Genomic DNA, 18242 nt, shown 5'->3' with positions numbered 1-18242 from the left:
ATTTGGACACTAAGTGCGCTGACAGCTTTTGCCGATGGTATATATTGGATTCATTTTATAGCAATGCACGTATGTTTCACAATGTGGGGATTGTCCTTTCACGGGTAGTGGTTAATTGATGCTTGTAATAAATGATCATGAATTGTAGCAAATTATTGGTGGATGGAACAACCCCGATGATGACCTGGTGGCCAAAACACATTTGGGCTTGCTTTTTGAGATCCATATCGTGTACCAATAAAAGTATCCATATTTTTTGTTAACCATACTCTGAATCATGGTAGTAAAATACTTTTGAAAATTGGGACTCTGTTGATTGAGCGCCAAGCCAAGGGATTAACAGAGCTACCAGACTTTCCTGTACGGATGACCGAGTCCAGGTCACCATAAACTGGCAGCTGTGCGGCTCACAGACATACAATTTGCAGATGCCCGAGCCATAACAATAGTTAGTACTGTGAAGAGGGAAATGAAGGCAAGTCTCATTTATGAAGTGGACAGATGAATTATGGCTGGATGGCCAGCTCACAAGGTGTACTTGCCTCAGACATGGGGTCCAAACTGCAAATTAGAATACCCTGGCAGGGCATACTAGACACTTCCTCCTTCACAGTTCAATAAAATAGAACAGAAAACTGGTTGTTACAGCTCTTAGAAGTGTAAGCAATCCTTCATGAAATAATATATTAGTATGCAAATTATTATTAGCTGTGCAATAAGGGCACCTATTAATAGTAAAGAACAAGTTACTTCTTACCTTGTAACGTTCTTTCGACGGGATGTTCTTCCGACGTATTCCTTATCTTTGATAATACGTTCCCAGCTTGCCGGCCTGGGAAATTTTTTCTGTAGAGGGCGCTGCGCGTCGACATCCGCCGAGTCGATGTCCCTCGACGGCCACCGTATCGGCGCTGACACCATGCCCATAAATAGCCACGCGCTGCGTCCATTGCTCAGTTCCATTTTGTAGCATAAGAAAAGTCATGCCTGAATTGGTTATTGACCTTGCAGGAGCGCAAGCTGCAACCACAAGGGAAGTATCACTGCGGGGATGGATGGGAAGGGCGATAAGGAATACATCGGAGGAACATCCAGTCGAAAGAACTTTACAAGGTAAGAAGTAACTTGTTCTTCGAAGGGATTGTGTCTTCCGACGTATTCCTTATCTTTGATAGACTACCATAGCAGTGGCATGTAATTGGAGGTGGGAGCGAGAATGTTATGTATCCCTTTAGGGATGGACCGAATGTAATACGGCCTTGCCAAATCTGGTCTCGAGTAGTGGAGGAATTCAGATTGTAAAATGCTGTGAATGTATGTGCGGACGACCATGTGGCAGCCGCACATATGTCTCCGACTGGTACCCCTCTTTGGAGAGCCGAAGAGGCTGCGATACCCCTGGTTGAATGAGCCCTGAGATTTTGGGATGGCTCTTTCCCTGCCAGTTTGTAACATTCCAGAATGGCCAAAATAATCCACCTGGAGATGGTTTGTTTTGTTATGGGTAGTCCCAACTTGTGACCCGAGTATCCTACAAACAGTTGGTCTGCTTGCCTGATCTTAGCCATTCTGCTGATATAAAAGCTGAGAGCTCGCCTTGGGTCCCGCCTATGTAGCCTTTCCTCTACTTTCCCCGGATGGGGAGGAGGGTAGAACGAAGGTAAGGTAATTTTCTGAGTAATATGAAATTCAGAAACCACCTTTGGGAGGAAATTAGGCTTCACCTGTAGGACAACTTTGTCCTTGTGGAAAATTGTATGTGGGGGTTTACAGGAGAGAGCTTGTAGCTCGCTCACCCTCCTAGCAGATGTTAGTGCTACCAATAGGACAGTTTTAAGCGTGAGAAATCTCAGCGAACAAGAGTGAAGTGGTTCGAATGGAGTGAAGACTACATTTAAAGTCCCATAAGGGAACCTGGAATGTTTGATGCTAAACATTAGTTAATCGCTTGAGAAATTGTACTACCACTAGAGGAAGTTTGAAATACGATGGTTCCTCCGCAGTGCGCTTGAAGATAGACAGCGTTGCGAGATAGCCTTTTACAGTGCCAACTTGAAGGCCTAAGTTTGCGAAGTAGAGTAGAAACGATAACACCGTTGGTGTACCACATGAAAAAGGGTCGATATTCTCTTCCCTACACAAGCTGCAAAATTTGTTCCAACGGCAGCGGTATAAAGACATTGTCGCTGGCCTTCTGGCCGAAAGCAACACCTCCATGACGTCATCAGGGAGATCCCAATCCTTGTACCTCACCCTTTCAGAAGCCAAGCGTGAAGGTTGAGGGTTCTGGTGTCTGGATGGAGAACCTGACCTCCCTTCTGCGAGAGAAGATTCTCTTTGTGTGGAAGACGGATTGGAGGACAGATGGACATGTCAAGTTCTTCTCTCCAGCTAGGTGGACTGCCGATAGAGAGAGAGATTCCTTCTTGGATTGCCCAAAACCAGAGCTGTATCGCCTCTCTGCACAGTGGCAGTGATCCTACGCCTCCTCTTTTGTTGAGGTAGTGCATGGCCACCGTGTTGTCCGTCATTATCAGGACATTTCTCCCCTGTACTGATGGCAGGAAAGCTTTCAGCGCTTGTCTGATCGCTCTCAGCTCCAATAGGTTGATGTGTAGTCTGGACTCCGATTGAGGCCAACGACCGCTGATGGTCAAGTCGTTGGCATGGGCTCCCCACCCCGTGAGTGAGGCGTCTGTGACTACGTTATCTCCGGCCATGGTTGCCAAAACAGTTCTCCTTTCAAGATGTTCTCTGGATAGGCCCACCATTGAAGGTTGCGGGCTACCTTGTCCGAGATCCGGAGGAGATCTGTCATTCTCCCATAGAATTGCGACCACTGACTTCAGTGCCCACTGAAGAGATCTCATTCTCAGGCGAGCCTCTGGCACAAGGAAGATGCAGGATGCCATGAGGCCTAGCAACCTCAAAAAGTCGAAGGCTGGGAGGCGTTGGGCATTTAGAAACTTGGTGACCATCTGTAGAATATCTTTGAGCCCTCACCTCTGGTGGCGAGGCTTTTCCCAGGGAAGTGTCCAGGACCGCTCCAATGAACTGGAGTCTCTGATGGTATCATCTGTGACTTCTTTAAATTGAGGGAGAAGCCCAGTTTGTGAAGGAAGTGGCAGACATAATCTAGCTGGGCCTGGGCCTGTTTCGAAGATACAGCCCTGATCAGCCAATCGTCCAGGTAGGGGTAGACGTGGATCCCTTCCCTCCTTAGACTCGCCGCCACTACCGACATCAGCTTGGTGAAGACCCTCAGGCGGAGGTCAGCCCAAATGGCAGAACTCGAAATTGATAATGAGAGTCGCCAATTGTGAACCTCAGGTATTTCCTGTGTTTGAGATGGATTGGCACATGGAAATAAGCATCCTGAAGGTCCAGAGATACCAGCCAGTCCTGGAGCTGGAGGGCCTGAAGGATCTGAGAGAGTTACCATCTTGAACTTGTCCTTCCTGAGGAACTTGTTCAATTCTCGTAAGTCCAGGATGGGTCTCAGTCCTCCGTCCTTCTTTGGTATGAGAAAGTAGGAGGGGGGGGGGGGAGGGGGGAAAGAGTACCAGCCCTTGTTCCTGGTTCTATGGCACCTTTCTGTAGCAGGTCTATAATTTCCTGTAAGAGGAGCGGGTCTGGAACTTTTAGAGAGCTGTTCCCCGGTGGATGACTGAGGGATGTGTAGAAAGGGCATACACACATTCAGCTCGAGGCAAGAGACTGCATTCTCCTCCTGAGATTGCAGTTTTATCTCCACATACGTAGAAATTTGGCCAACAACTGTCGCCTGCTATTTTCCTAAAAGGTACTGAACTAGAAGACAGACAGGGAAAAATATCACACATTTGCATTTTACAAAGCATGTTAAATCGCAAAGTAAAACAAAAAAAAAAAAAAACACGGAACATAGCACCTGACAATGCATTATGTTGCTGTTGGTCACACATAAATACACCCACTTCCATGAGCCCAGTTCTAATCCCAAATGTGGCTGACATAGGGAAGTCCGATTAAGACTAGGACCAGGTTTGACATCCTTTGCCCGTGGTCTAAGAGAAACAAAGATATGGTTGAATTTTGCCATTCCCCATGACACCAAGGGCATATAAGCCAACATGCAAACGTTGATATCCAACACCAGTGTGTGAGATAGAGATCAGAAATTTGCTATACTTTGAACTAGAATAACAAATTACATTTTTTTACAACTAAAAGTTGTGCCAAACCTAAATACTCACCAGGAACAGCAGTGCTTGTTCTTTTAATAGCTGTAGTGCCAGGTACAAGTTCATATGATGGCACCTCCCCAATATCAATACCATCAGCCATCTCCAAAACTTTCTGCATAAGTGCTGCTCCATACCTGCGTTTAACAGAAAAAGGCTTCATGAGTGCAGTCTCATTCAGTAATTAAATAAAAAGTGCCTAGAAAATAGTTGTATTAATTAAGTGAGGTGGGAGGGGGTAGTGTGTGGAGGGCAGCATGTGTGCAAACCTTTACATTAACTGTCTTCTAAGAATGTCAGAAAATCAAAAAGTGGCCTACACACAAAACAATAGAAGACACGTTGATTGGTACTCTTGCAGCATTAAAGAGGTTTAGTTACTTTGGCTGTCGTTTTTGTGACCACTTTTCGGCCAACAAGAGAAGATAAGGGTTTGGGCTCAAAGTTGGCAGTAGTTCTGGAGCCAAAGGTAGGTAGGCCATTGCAGGCTTGGCACCCTGCTGCATGGCTATATGCAGCCAGGCAAAGGTCCTTGCATTTAAAATGTGCTAGAATAGGAAGGGGCTCTAACAATGCAGGGCGGAGCTCAGATAATGGCTTCAGTGGCTTTATGCCGTGGACCAAAGCCATGCAACGATCCCCAAATCATGTGCAAGCATGCAGAGGAAGATGCATTAAAAAAACATCAAAACAGACATGCAAAGACGGCAAATGTGGACCCGTTACCATCCTGCAGCTGTTCTCCTCCAAACAGGGTTTCCTCTGGAGCAAACTGAATGATGTTGTGCAAACATGGACTTAATCTGAGCACACCTCTGCATACCAGGGTTTGAAATTGAGGGGAGCTGGGGGCTATTTAGCTCCTGCGTATAACCCTGAAGAGCCTGGTTAGCGTCAAACTAACAGCTGGCAGGTGGACTTTTTATTGCTCAGGCTAACTGATGCGTACGAACGCAACTATTTGAATTAGTTCTGTGCATTTGGGACAATCTTTAAAGAAATATTCGGATACTGATCTACAACATTTAAAGCAAACTAATCATAAATAAAAGGACACTTCTATAGTTGCATCTTATTTATAAGTTAGATTTGTGGAACAATGTATTCTTTCTCCTCATTGCCCAGTTGTAGCTCATGGTCGGTGGTTAATGCTGGATACCCAGGAGTGGCTTTCTGCTCCTCTTTATCCAATCTTAATTTCGATCCCAGCATCCTCGCATTGTAGTTTGGACTGGTCCCTGGCCCTAGAGGTCAATACACATACTGTGTGGGTGGACCTGAGTGTTTGGCTTTTAGGGCCAGTCTGATTGCGGGTCAATGTGCAAGTGCCCTCGTATGTGACTGGGGTGTTGGTTTAGGGCAGCCCAGTAATGAAGTCTGACTTCATCTACACTGGTATTTTTAAGTTGCAAACCTGCATGCTGGAGGATTTTGCCCCAAAGCTGTGCTGCTGTAATTTTAGAACCTGACTGGGCCCAGTTTCCTTAAGCTTCAAACTGTGTTCACTTTTGGATGATTTATTTCCTTCCTGGTCTGTCCTCGTCCTCTCCCTAGGTCCTACTCAATGGATGGGCTGGAGGTCTCGTGCCTCGATGGTTTTCTGATGCGTTACTGCGCTCCGACGGTCTCCTTGTCGTGTGCCTCAAGGTTTTGTAGCTGCCGCGGTCCATAAGGCTAGTGGATCATCACTAGCTCCACCTCTACCATTAGTCTGTGCACCCCCATCCCCTATCGTTTCATTTATTGGGCTGTTTTCTGCTGGTCGGTGGATTCTTTTTGCCCATAAGGCTACCCGAATCAATTTAGAAAAGTTCCTCAGTCTTCCTCTTCATTGTTTGCACTCCTGGGTGGTGGGCCACCCTGATACGAAAGCAGATTGTTGTACTCTGGGTCAACAGTGTCATCGTTGGTCCGGGATGTAAGACCATGTGTGACTGGATCCTCAGTTTTCTGGGACAGCTGCAATGAGAACTTACCGCTGAGTCTCGGGCTGGTGGGTTAATAACTGCAATCAGTTGTACCATTGGGTCTGTGGTTTCCGCAGGTGCCTGCTAACAACTTTTTTGGGCCCAATGGGCTTGAAGTATCAACCGCTTTTCCTCCCCCTCTGTGTGTATAGGACCGTATGGTATGCATTTATGCTTTTAAGTGCTAGAGTTCTAGGCATTATTCTGACTGCTTTCTGTGTAGCATTTTGTGTCTTGAACATGCCTGCAATAATGTATGCTTCTATTGTCTTGCGTTTTTTTTCTTCCCATCACTTAACCCATTATGTAGGTACCCATCAATGGCTTGACATTTAACAAAGGAGTTGGCAGTGTCTTTATTAGACGATTTTACTAAATATATATTCTATGCATGATTTTATAAAAGCATATATTTTTCAGTATACCAGCTGAACATATTCTTTTCGAGTAACTATAGGGAATAAGTGTACTTGACTGCCAGCCTTCCTCTTTCGAGTTAAGCCTGACTGCTAAGCCATTGATGGCATTAGAGCATGGTCTGCATTGCTTTTAAGTTGGGTGAGAAATCGAGGGGGTGTGGCCTAAATGATAGGCCATGGCCTGAAGTGTGCTGTGCATGTTGGTGCAAGTTTCTTTTTTTAAATGTTAATGTGTGCAGAGGTTAGTGTGCTGATGAGTATTAACCAAAAGAAATAGCATTATGCTATTTGGAAAAACATTGAAAAGAAACGTTAGTGACCAGATCTGGTTTTCTACCTACGGTTTTAGCTTGCTGCAGGGAGTCAGTCAAGAAAACAAACTAAACGGCAGACTATACAGAACGTAGCTCTGAATCCCCGTGAACTCGAGGTGGAGGGCATGAGCCCCCACCATCCCACTATGGAAGCCACCACCACTGTGACCGAAACAGTGTGGCATCCGCTTCGAGAACACCGCTACTCGCAGCCCATCCAGCTTAAAACCTGAGATCGATGTGCTGCTTTGAATTAGGGTGAGGCTTCACTCCGAGTCCCCCGATTAATTTCTTAAACTGGTTTGCCTTGACTTTGCACAACTAGCACCCTGTGCGCGGAACAGTGCCTACGCTCGTCGCCTCTGCAGTATCTGCCTGTTACAAAGATGTCGGGCGCGACGCAGCTCCAGAAAGAGGCTGGCTTCGCCTCGTTGCTTGGTAACAGAGGCCTTCATCATCCCTCCAGTTCCGCCAGCAGGCGAAAACGCCAGCATCAGCAGAAGGCCAGCAAAAGGCCCTGTTTGCCCCTGACCCCCTCAGAATCCCTGTGACCTCGAGGTGGAGGGCAGGAGCCCCCACCATCCCACTTTGGAAGCTGCCACCACCACCGTGACCGAAACCGCATCGCCACAAGACCGCTGCTACTCGCAGCCCATCCATCTTAAAACCAGAGATCGCTGTGCTGCTTTGAATTAGGGCGATACTTCACTCAATCTGAGCCCCCTGATTAATTTCTCAAGCTCGTTTGCTTTAAATTTTCACAACCAGCACCCTGTGCGTGGAGCAGTGCCCACGCTCGTCGTCTCTGCATTATCTGCCTGTTCCAAATTCGGGCACGACGCAGCTCCAGAACGAGGCTGGCTTTGCCTCGTTGCTTGGTAACTGAGGCCTTCATCATCCCTTCAGTTCCGCCAGCAGGCGGAAACGCTGCCATCAGCAAAAGGCCCAGTTTGCCCGTGTTCGCCACGGGACGCAAAAGACCACTCTGTTAATCTGCTCGCTCATCCTCTCATCACGTCTTACATTTGAACTACAATCTGTCCCAGTTCAACATTGCGTATTGGATTCGCTACGCCTCAGGCAAGCGCATGCGAGCACCATCATTGTGTATTCCATTACACTGCCGTAAACTCTGTTCGCGTACACAACTGTTACCTGCCTGTCACTGTACTACTTAATCTTTGCTAATATCCGTCCCCTTGGAGCCCCTTGTTTTCTATACCCTCTGATCTTCCAACATCTAAAACAACTTTCCATACAGTACTGTCGTCCATCTATTCATCTGACCCTAGTCCAATATACGCTGATTTTGCCCTACCAGTAAGCCTCAGAGGCCCGTGCTTACCATGACTAGCTGGGCCCAAATTGAGATGTCACGAATGCAAGGGTGTGCCCCTTGGCATCATTAACAACCTATTCTACCAATACTCTCGCTGCTTGAAACGCAACTCGCCTGCATACCCTGTCCGGTACTAATCTGCAACCTACAGTGTTGAATGCTTTATTCTGCTTGAATCACTGGATTAGAACCATGTATGCCTCACTGCTCCACAATATTGACTTACTATACACTGTTTTGCATAGTACGGTCTGTTTGTTAAGTACCTATACAACCAAGCCCTTAACTACAATATCCACCATTGACCAGCATAGCAATACACTGGCTATGGCCCATCCCTGTATTATCAATTGCGACATCAAACCTACCATCTTCCTCCCGCCCCTGAATCTCATTCCCACCATCAAGGCACCACTTCACTCCCTAGCCTCGAAAACCTACCCACCTCCTACCAGTTTATGCCCATGCCCTACTATAGCTAGAAATGCCAGGCTTAGTTCTGGACTAGGCAAAGACTTCCACTATCACCACCACTCAGACCTATAAAAGTTAAAAAAAAATCACTGCTGAATTGCTCACTAACAAAAATAACCCAGTGCACCCCTAACCCATCTGCTCACAGCAAGAGTCCCGTCATTATCCACTGAGCCCTTATCAATGCCAGATCATTGGTAGCCCACGCAGATGAGGTTGCCGATCAAAATTGAAGAAAAAAAACAACTATTTCCTAGCAATCACTGAGACCTGTCTACATGCTGCAGCAGGACCATCCCCAGTTACAGCTACACCTGACGACTACACAATGATCAGACTAGACAGAGAATCCTCCAAAGACGGCGGCATCGCCTTCATCGCCAAAGCTTCATTACGTCCGAGAGCTGTCCCACATGACACCTTATCATGTGAATCACTGACTATCCCAACTTCCACGGACCGTCTCACGTACCTTAACTATTCATTTGATCTACAGACCCCCGGGATCTACATGTTCCTTCGAAGCGGATATTAATACCTTGCTCTCAACCAATACTAAGCCTTCATCGCAACTCCTCATACTTGGTTACTTTAGGCTTTAACGACCCCACAGACCAAGCACCACAAACTATGGCCAAATTCCTATCTCAACTAGGCCTTACCCAGAGAGCCCCCTTACTCACACATGATGAACAGAACACAATTGTGCTACTAACATAACCTCTATTGAACCACGATCATGGACCGATCACTTCCTCCTAACATTTGACCTGTCCCGCCTCGGTCATAAAAGCAGCAGCAAGTGTAATCGGCCCCTTCATCAACTCACTGATAAATGCCTCCTTCCATACAGGGTTGGTTCCTACTAATCTTAAAGATGCATGGTATTACCCCTACTAAAAAAAAAAAAAAAAACATCGCTAGACCCAAATATACCAACGAACTTTAGACCCATCACGACAGTCCCCTTCTTACTAAAGATAATTGACAAAGCTGTCTATAACCAAATACAAAATTATCTAGAGGCCAACAAACTACTAGGACTCAACCCTAACTGATCTAAAGATACAGATCGACGATCTGAAAGACAAAAAGGTAAATCTGCCCTCTTGCTTCCATTGGACTGGTCGGCTGCCTTTGATCTTGTTGATCACAAAATTTTGTGCAAACACCTTTATACGGCAGTACACTTTTCAACAGAAGCAACAGCATGGATCCACTCATTTTATCCATGAGAGTCTTCTCTGCCACAGCAGCAGCAGACCCAATCTCCTGTGGAGTTCCACAAGGCTCCTGCATCTGGCCAACCATGTGCAACACATTTACGAAACCACAGTTTGATGACCTGGATTCACTGGTTATCACCTACACCAATTACGCAGATGACACCCAGATCCTCAGACCCCTGACTGGCGACTACAATGAAGACCTCATCCTTATTAACAAAATATATCTCATCATTCAGGCCTGTATGGCCACACATGGCCTCTGCCTGAATGAAATACAGAACTTCTCCTAGCCACTGCCGCCAACATGAATAAAATGAGCGACCAATACCTCTCCTTTTGCATTGATGGTAACATCAACGTGACCTAAGAGGTAAAAACTTGTGGCTTTTATCTTGACTCTTCCTTAAATTTGCACAAACAGGTTAGTGCAACAGCCTCCGCCACAGCATATACATGTACACTCATTCGATCATGTAAACCATTTCTATCGATGAAAAGTTGCATGACCCTAGCCATAGCCTTGGTAGTATCTCACAATCTAAAATGGAGTATTGAAATTCGCTGTACCTAGGCTCTAGCAAATGTTATTGAAAAGCTACAGATCCTTCAGAACAATGAGTTGAGAACTGCTTTGAGTATACCTCGCAGACAACACAACTCAACCATCAGACATGACAACAACTGGCTCTCCATCAAAGAGAGAATACAGCTTAAAACAGCTTCAACAAGGCACTACCTTAATACTGGATAGATATTCACCAAAAAACAACACGGTAGACTGACCAGGTCTTCGGATTCCAACTGTTTGCAAGTGCCCAGATACAAACCCCAAAAAGCAGACAGCTGCAGCTTCCCAGCGCAGCTCTGGAATTCTTTACCTGCCACCCTTAGAGCGGACCACTCCGCCTATAAATTTTGGAAACATGAAAAACTGGATGATTACCAATGACACACCATACTAGCCATCCTTTTGGTATGTTTGTTCAGTACTATTGCAACTGTATATGCCGATAAATTGTAAATTACTGTAAACTTCTCTGCACTTAGTATATATCATGTTTTCCCCCCTTTACCCTTTGTTCCCATGCTTTTATTGGTGTGTGCAACTAATGCGCCCACATACCTTTGGGTGCGGCATGCAATATAAATAAGAAAAACACAAATGACCAGGGTTTGGCTCGCAAGGACCATGTCTCGGAGGCACAGCACAGCTCCACTGACTCCCGTTTAAATCGCATATTCTTTTTAGGACTCTGGTTAGGACCTATAAATGCCTCTATGGTACCAGCCTGTATCCGAAGGATAGAGTTTGCTGGCTACCAGAACGCAGAGCTCTTGAGGTCGAATAGCTTGTGTTGGTTGCTCGTTCCTCATTGCAGTCTGCTGCATGTTGGCCACATGGCCTCTGATTACCCTGGCCCGGCTCTCTGGAATAAACTACAGCCTGACTTAAGATGTACTTTACTACTGGATCAGTTCAAACGTATCACAACCTCTGAATCGGGTGAGGTGTGGTGTTCCCCCTTTGCAACAATCTAATGGCCCATTGTGGTGCCTTCCATCTTCCACCCCTGAAGAGCAACAGAAAGCTTTGGTCACATCCCAAAAGCCAACTCTCAACTAACTGGCCCTGTATAATTATTAAAGATACTTTTCCCAGCTCCACATCCAAACCTAGTTTGCCTTTAAAACCTATTGCAAACAATTACACAGTATTCTTAAAAAGGGACTACTATTCCAACAACACTAGGACGAGATGAGGAATAATGATCAGCAGTCTAGTCCTTTCCTATTGCCCACAGCAATATAAAAGAAAAAAATAAATAAATTAAAAAAAAAGAAAAAAGAAAATGGAAACACTCAGGAAGTGAGGGGTCCCTTCCAGACATGGCTGCAGCAATTCTGTGCTGAAGAATAAAGGGATGAAAGCTGCGGTGTCAAAAGAAAAGGGGGGGCCCTTGCCTCCCAACTGCCCGTGGGGCGCTGGAAAGTACTTGGGGTGTCAAGGAAACCAGTCCACTACCTTCCGGGGGAAGTGGAACCCTTGGCCATCAGCAGAGTTCACCAACCCAGAAGTGTCCGCAGAATCCCTCATAGATGGGGATACCATGGAAAGTTTGTTGCCTTACCCAGCTGAGGTGCGACCTGTTGAAGTTGATGGTAACAAGACCAAAGAACTTTTATGGCGAGAGGGCAGAAACAGCTCAGGAGAAGACGTGGCATCTCCATTGAAGGCGGACAGAACCTGGCGGCACGAGCCGGTGTGCAGAAGCATGGAGGGGCAAGGCGTTGTGGCAGGGCAAAGAAGCTTGGTAGCCAAGGGAAGTAACATGGTGCAACCACGGCATGCCGTGGAAAGGCCAGGAACCGCAAGAGGATTCCTGGGCATCCCGATAGACAAAAGCAGTGTTGTGCTTACCAGGTGGGGAAGAGAAACCAGCGTGCAGGAGTGGAGTTGCAAGAGACGCTGAAGGGACATCGGAGCCGCCCAGAGTGTCAAGCAAGCAGCAAGTTGTCTAAGCCCAAAAATGCTACAGGGAGCTGGTTAGTTAGCCCACCAGACTGGGGACCCGGGGTGTTCGCTCCAATGTCTATTTTGAACATTGCAAGGTTACAGAAGTGAAACAACACTAGATTGTTTGAAAAATGAAATGGAAGAGTGGCAACCCGAAACCCAAATAAGAAATGAAATGGAAGAGTGGCAACCCGAAACCCAAATAAGAAGTGAAGGTAAATGTGGGGAAAGCTTAACAGAACTTTTGGAAAAGGTAGATCTGCCAAGCTAAGAAAGGTATTTGCTACTTGGATCCAACGACGACTATAATATATGAGAAGTACTGGCAAGCATATACCAGGCAGTTGTGAACATAAGAAAAGTCCTGGCAGGAGAGTACATCGGGCAGTTCAAAGCGCATCAAGAGTCTTGGTCTGGTATACTCTCACCTGCCAGTTGCAAACCTACAAAGAGTGTCCAGCAGAAACAGTGTTTGTTAAACAAAGAATGAGCTTGTGTTACACAAAGGAACTATGCAGTATTCGTCTGAGATTGTTGTGGGCCAAGAAAGAAGCAAAAGGAACTGTAAGACCCAAAGACATTTTATTTTTATATTTTTTATTTTAATTCCTATAAAGCGCCAACCAGGCGGAAGGGAATCACCCTTAGAATCAAAAGGTCTTTTCCACTTTGTAGAACATTTACGTTGGAGCTATTCTGTTATTTTGTTTAGTGTGAGGGTTGGGATAGAATGTTTGGACACAAGGACTGCTTTTGATTTCGGACATCCTGACAAAGACAGGGTCAGAGAGGCATTTTCCCCAACCCATTTAAGTTTCTAAGTCTTTAACCAAAAACATGACAACTTTGTGTCCAGCTTCCGTTTCTGACCCCTCACATGGAGTTGCACATGACATGATGAGCCAGTTTAAACAGATGGTGTGTTAATTTTAAAGTTTTTATACCGTGCACCGATGCCACGTGTGTGGTCTCCAGGCACTCAGGCGGATCTGTAAAGCAAGGCAGGAGAATGGGTGGTTAGTGGGGGTAGAGCAGGAGAAGAGCACGAGAGCTGCGATGTGCCGTTGGCAGCTTCAGTTCGAAAACAGTTCACAGAGCATAAATGCGATTTTTCGGAAGTTGGCTACTGTGTGCTGCTTTGCGAGGTTATGTGTGGTTTATGTTGTGGCGTTGTGAAGTACGTGCGGATTGCAGTGCTGTAGGTCTGGTTGTGTTGGGTCCAGAGTTTGAGAGGTGTATGCAGAGGGTGAGTTTATTAGTACCGGTTGCTGATGCAAGTCCTGGTAATCCATCAAGGTTCTCCACAACTTCCACCCCCAAAATTCACTGCAGTGCTACAAAAGGTCCCACTCTAGGAATCCCAACTACGCCCCGACTCCTTCGAAAAACCACCCAAGTGTACCACCCGCCCCCACCTGCCCAGGAGTCGATCCAAATGAGCCGTACCTCCCACAACCCCTGCGAAAATCTATACAAGTGCATCACACCTCAAAACGCCAAAGTTCAACCAGCCACCACAACTCCCTCCCCTGATAATAACTTTTATAATATGCCATGTGACAACCTGGTAGTTTAAACGTTGTCAAGTCTATTAAAGTAGCTTAGTATGAATGACAGCTAGCTATCAATGTGATTAATTATATCGACAATAGAACCGACTTCCATGATTCAACATTTCCATTCAGAGCCCGAAAAGAAAATAGAAATGCATGGGACGGTCATGTAAATGACTGATGTTTACAGGACATTCACCCCAGTCATGCATGCGCCCTCTGTTGTGCTTCAGGTTGCCACCCACACCGCATTGTGTCCGTAAAGTGAGTATTTTACTGCAGTTATCTGCTTTTACATGTTTCCCTTAGGGACTGAGAAAACGAATAATCAGGCTTCAATCTGTAAACAATATTCACTAAACAAGAGATGGGAAAAAAGATAAATGGAGATAGGAGGCGCGAGAGGCAAGTAAGAGGGGTGGTGAGTTAGGGAAAAAGGCAGGCAGTGGATAGGAAGTGCAATGTGGAAATGAGAAAAATAGGAGCACAGTAAGGAGAAGCAAACCAAGATCCAAGAGCATGATTTACAAGAAGGTAAAGTGGGAAAGTACGAAGATGGAGAAGAGATAGAAAAGAGGTGGGAAGAATGGAGAAAGTGAAGGAAACATGTTTAAAGATAGGGATACAAAGTAAGAGTATGAGCAAGAGAACTATAGAAGCCAAGAGACTGGAGAGAAAGAAGATTACATGCAATGGACCAAAGACATTCAATTGATAGTGAAAAGAGGAAAAAATAGAATGTGCAGTGGACAGGACAGGAGGCTGGATGAGGAAAATAAAAGATGATCGAAGAGAAAATGTGAGAGACAAAAGATGGGATAAGGAAAGTATGAGAGCAAGATCAATGAGCAAAAGAAGCCATGGGATAAAAAAGGAACGGGGCAGAGATGGGAAGGAACGGGGCAAAGTGAAAGAAAAAGTGAGGAGACAAATAACAAGGGAGAAGAAACACATGCAGAGAGCCGGGAGGGTAGAGGGAGCGACACAGACTGGGAACTGAGGCAAAGTTTAGGTGCAGAAGTAGCATTTGAAAGATAAACTTGTGACTTTACTGTACATTGAAAGCTCTGAAAAGACAATGCATGGAGCGCTGTTGTAAAAGACTAAAGCTGGGAGTGGCCTACTGCTGAAATGCAAACCGATGAACACGAAACCCAGGATAATGTCGTGGCTTTGCAGCAGATTCAATTATGAGATCCCTGGCAAAGGTTCATCTTACTGGGCCTTATCTTCGCTCACCCTTGCTCAACGTAGAGTATCCCCTCCCCTCATGCATTGCAGGTCCAGTGAAGGGCACTAGATTTGTAGACATGCATGGGTGACATTTCTGCAGTTAACATCTCACAATTGTACAAAAAGAAAATCTCTTTTGTACTGTTACGAAATGAAAGGTCTAGTTCGGCGTCATCTGTATAATACCAGAGAAAATTATCGAAAGTGTCTAAAATATAAAAACATTGGGTCTCATTAGGAGGTTGGCAGTAACCCGCCGGTGCGACCGGCTGTTTGCTGCCAACCCTGTGAGACCGAGTTCGGTGCCCGACTTCCTGGTGCCACCGGGACATTACAAGTCCCAGCGGTCAGGCACCAGATTAACCAGATGGAAGTGCTGGCACCATTGCAAACTGTGCCAGCGCTTCCATGAAGAATCTGCCTACTGGGGCCACTGCAACCGGCAGGGTCGGACCCGTCGAGTGCAGCAGCCCTGGCAGGCAGACTTAGTGTGGCACTTTTGTGTCCGGACCACCACCCTCGTACTGATGCCCATTACGAACTGGAAATACTTTTTCCCCAAACGCTAACTGGGAAGAAATATAATGCAACTGAACACTGTATAGGCAGGTGTGGGCGGGGAGCCCGAGAGGATGTTTTGGATCGATGACCGTTTTTTGTAGTTTAGTTGCACGCTACATGCAATGCAGTAGTAGGTGCCCCATGATCTACTTCCTGTAGGATGTTCTTGCCTTATCTTTACTGTGGGAGGGGGGCAAAGACATTCATCGAGGAGGAAGTCGGAGCTAAAGCAATTTTACTTTTGTACTGCCCCAAGCATGTGCTAGACACACATTTGCTGGTGCTGTCCCTCCTTTAAGGTTGACACACGTGCGAGGGGAAGGGATGGGCAATGTCGACTTACCTTTGCTGCAGTGTAAATTGCAAACTAGTGAACACGCTTCGGGGTGGGGTGCCGTCGCGCAAGGGACGAATCCCACATCACTTTTGAGAAGTGAGCAGACTTGGCAGTAAAAACAGAGTTTGGAAAGGATATTGCCTTACTTTAATCACAGAGCACGGTGGGGCTCTTGTACAGTTATATGGAAGGGACGTGGATGGGGAGTCGGGCCTAAATAGCTAAAGAAAAGTGCTGCATGTTCGAGGGGCGGCAGAATGGATTGTTTGGACCCGCCATACCCTTTATGCAGGGCCAAGAAGGGGTGCACAAGAGGATGAAAGCGGGTGGCTCAACTTTTATTCTGATACCGTGGAGGAGTCTCTATCCTCTCATACCGGTTGGAAGCAGTGCGTGGCCTGGCGGGGCAGGGTTTTGATGCCAACTTGTTTGCAGTGGGGACTGAGAAGAAGGGATGCACTCGGCAGGGGGCGGGGTCAGGGAGGATTGAAAGCTAGGTGAAGGGTTAATACTGCCTGTTCTGGTTCACAGATCGGGGTTTGAGGTGGACTACTACCGATTAACTTCCATTCAAGACCAATTAGAGGTTTGGTACAGCTATATGCTTTGGGGTGGGCAGTTCCTGTCTCAATCTCATGGGACTGAATCGCAACGCACAGACTTGGGAGGCGGACATGGGGGGGGGGGGCGAGGGTTAACATTGCTTTACTGTAGCTGTGGGGCATGGAAAAGGGAATTTAGATGTTTCGATGTTGCTTGGCTTACACGCACGTTAGGTGGGGATGGTTGTATACAGACTTCGGGCAAAAGAGGCAGGTTTGAAAATTAGTTACCTTTAATGTTGGCGTAGGATCTGGGTGACAGAATCAGCATGTTCTAAACCCGGGAGACGCTGCTCACGTCTTCTGCAAGCCTCAGCCACATCCAAAAGTCCTCCCCCAGGGCTTTCTCAAGCAATAGAAATTGTACTGGGTGGCGGGCATGGGCTGCGGCATCTGCTGTCATTCAATGGGCACCCGACAGTCCCTGCTACTCCCTACTAATGGTTCTAAATTAAATTAGCACCCTGCCTAGAAATACTGCACATTAAGTGCACAAGCAGGCCCCATATTTCCATATTTGAAACAGGCACACATATGCTCTGAGGAACGTGCTGGCAGAGCACTCGCCAGATTAACAGCTCTTCCCATGGTCCCAATTCCTGACTCGCCCTGATCCATTTTTCACTCGCCAATTGCGAGGGGAAAATGTACAGCCTGTATATTTCCATATTGTTTAAGTGGGTTAAATGCTCAGTTGTAAGCCTCCAACTACATGGGAGATATCAAACACTTATTTATAAGATATCAGTCAAAAAGTGAAAATAGAGGGGGGTGCGGTTGAGCAGCCCGAAAATGGCCGCCTAGCTGTGGAGCTCCGTGTGGTGTGGACCCAAATCCGGCTTCATCAGCGGATTGCATCACTTCCACCGCACCGAACCAGCCCATATTACTGCCGACATCACTGCGTGTACCGACCTAATTACAGCTGGAATCGTGCACTGGGAGACCTGCCGTGTCTTGCTCAAGTTGGGGCCTGTTCGCGAGGGCCGACCCCGGCACTGCCGGAGGCCCGGCTGGGAGCCGCCTCCGCGGGAAGTTGCGCCGCGGAGACTGTGCCCGCCTGCTCTGGACACTTGACTTCGGCGAGTGGCTGCATCTGTGCTCCCTGCCCCTCCTCGAGTGCCCTGGCGTCTTTGCCATCTGGCCGCGCTGCACCAGAGGGCCAGGAATGCGCCTGGGCTGGTGCCCGCCTCAGCCCCTCTTCCCTGCTCTTTGGTGCCACGGCCTCGCCCTGTACGGCGGCCGGTGTCTGCTGGTGGGGGGGGGGGGGGGGGGGGGTGGGGGAAAAAAAAAAAAAAAAAAAAAAAAAAAAAAAAAAAATCGCCCCTGGCCGGCCGCGCCTTGTGACCTCGTGCGGGTCCTGGGCACGACACATTGGAAGCTGACATCCGTGGGACGCAGCGTCATACCTTGCGGGTGGTGGCCTGTGCCCGCGAACCAGGTGAGGAGCTGGGGGGCGTATCCCCCCATTGAACT

The 18242-nt window shown here is 47.0% G+C and overlaps 1 protein-coding gene across 1 annotated transcript in view; it reads right to left on the bottom strand.

Moving 5' to 3' along the window:
* The window catches only part of NKRF (NFKB repressing factor), a 63423-nt gene that overhangs the window by 29843 nt on the left and 15338 nt on the right, over positions 1–18242 (bottom strand). Inside the window, exon 2 of the mRNA XM_069612708.1 lies at positions 4236–4360. Within this exon, the coding sequence (XP_069468809.1) occupies positions 4236–4360 (125 nt within the window). The remainder of the gene's footprint in view (positions 1–4235; positions 4361–18242) is intronic.

Source organism: Ambystoma mexicanum, chromosome 5p (assembly GCF_040938575.1).
Source record: "Ambystoma mexicanum isolate Mex_15411 chromosome 5p, UKY_AmexF1_1, whole genome shotgun sequence".
NCBI classification, from domain to species: Eukaryota; Metazoa; Chordata; class Amphibia; order Caudata; family Ambystomatidae; genus Ambystoma; species Ambystoma mexicanum.
Note: the sequence above shows the minus strand (reverse complement) of the source record. Positions and strands in the feature narration are given on the sequence as shown.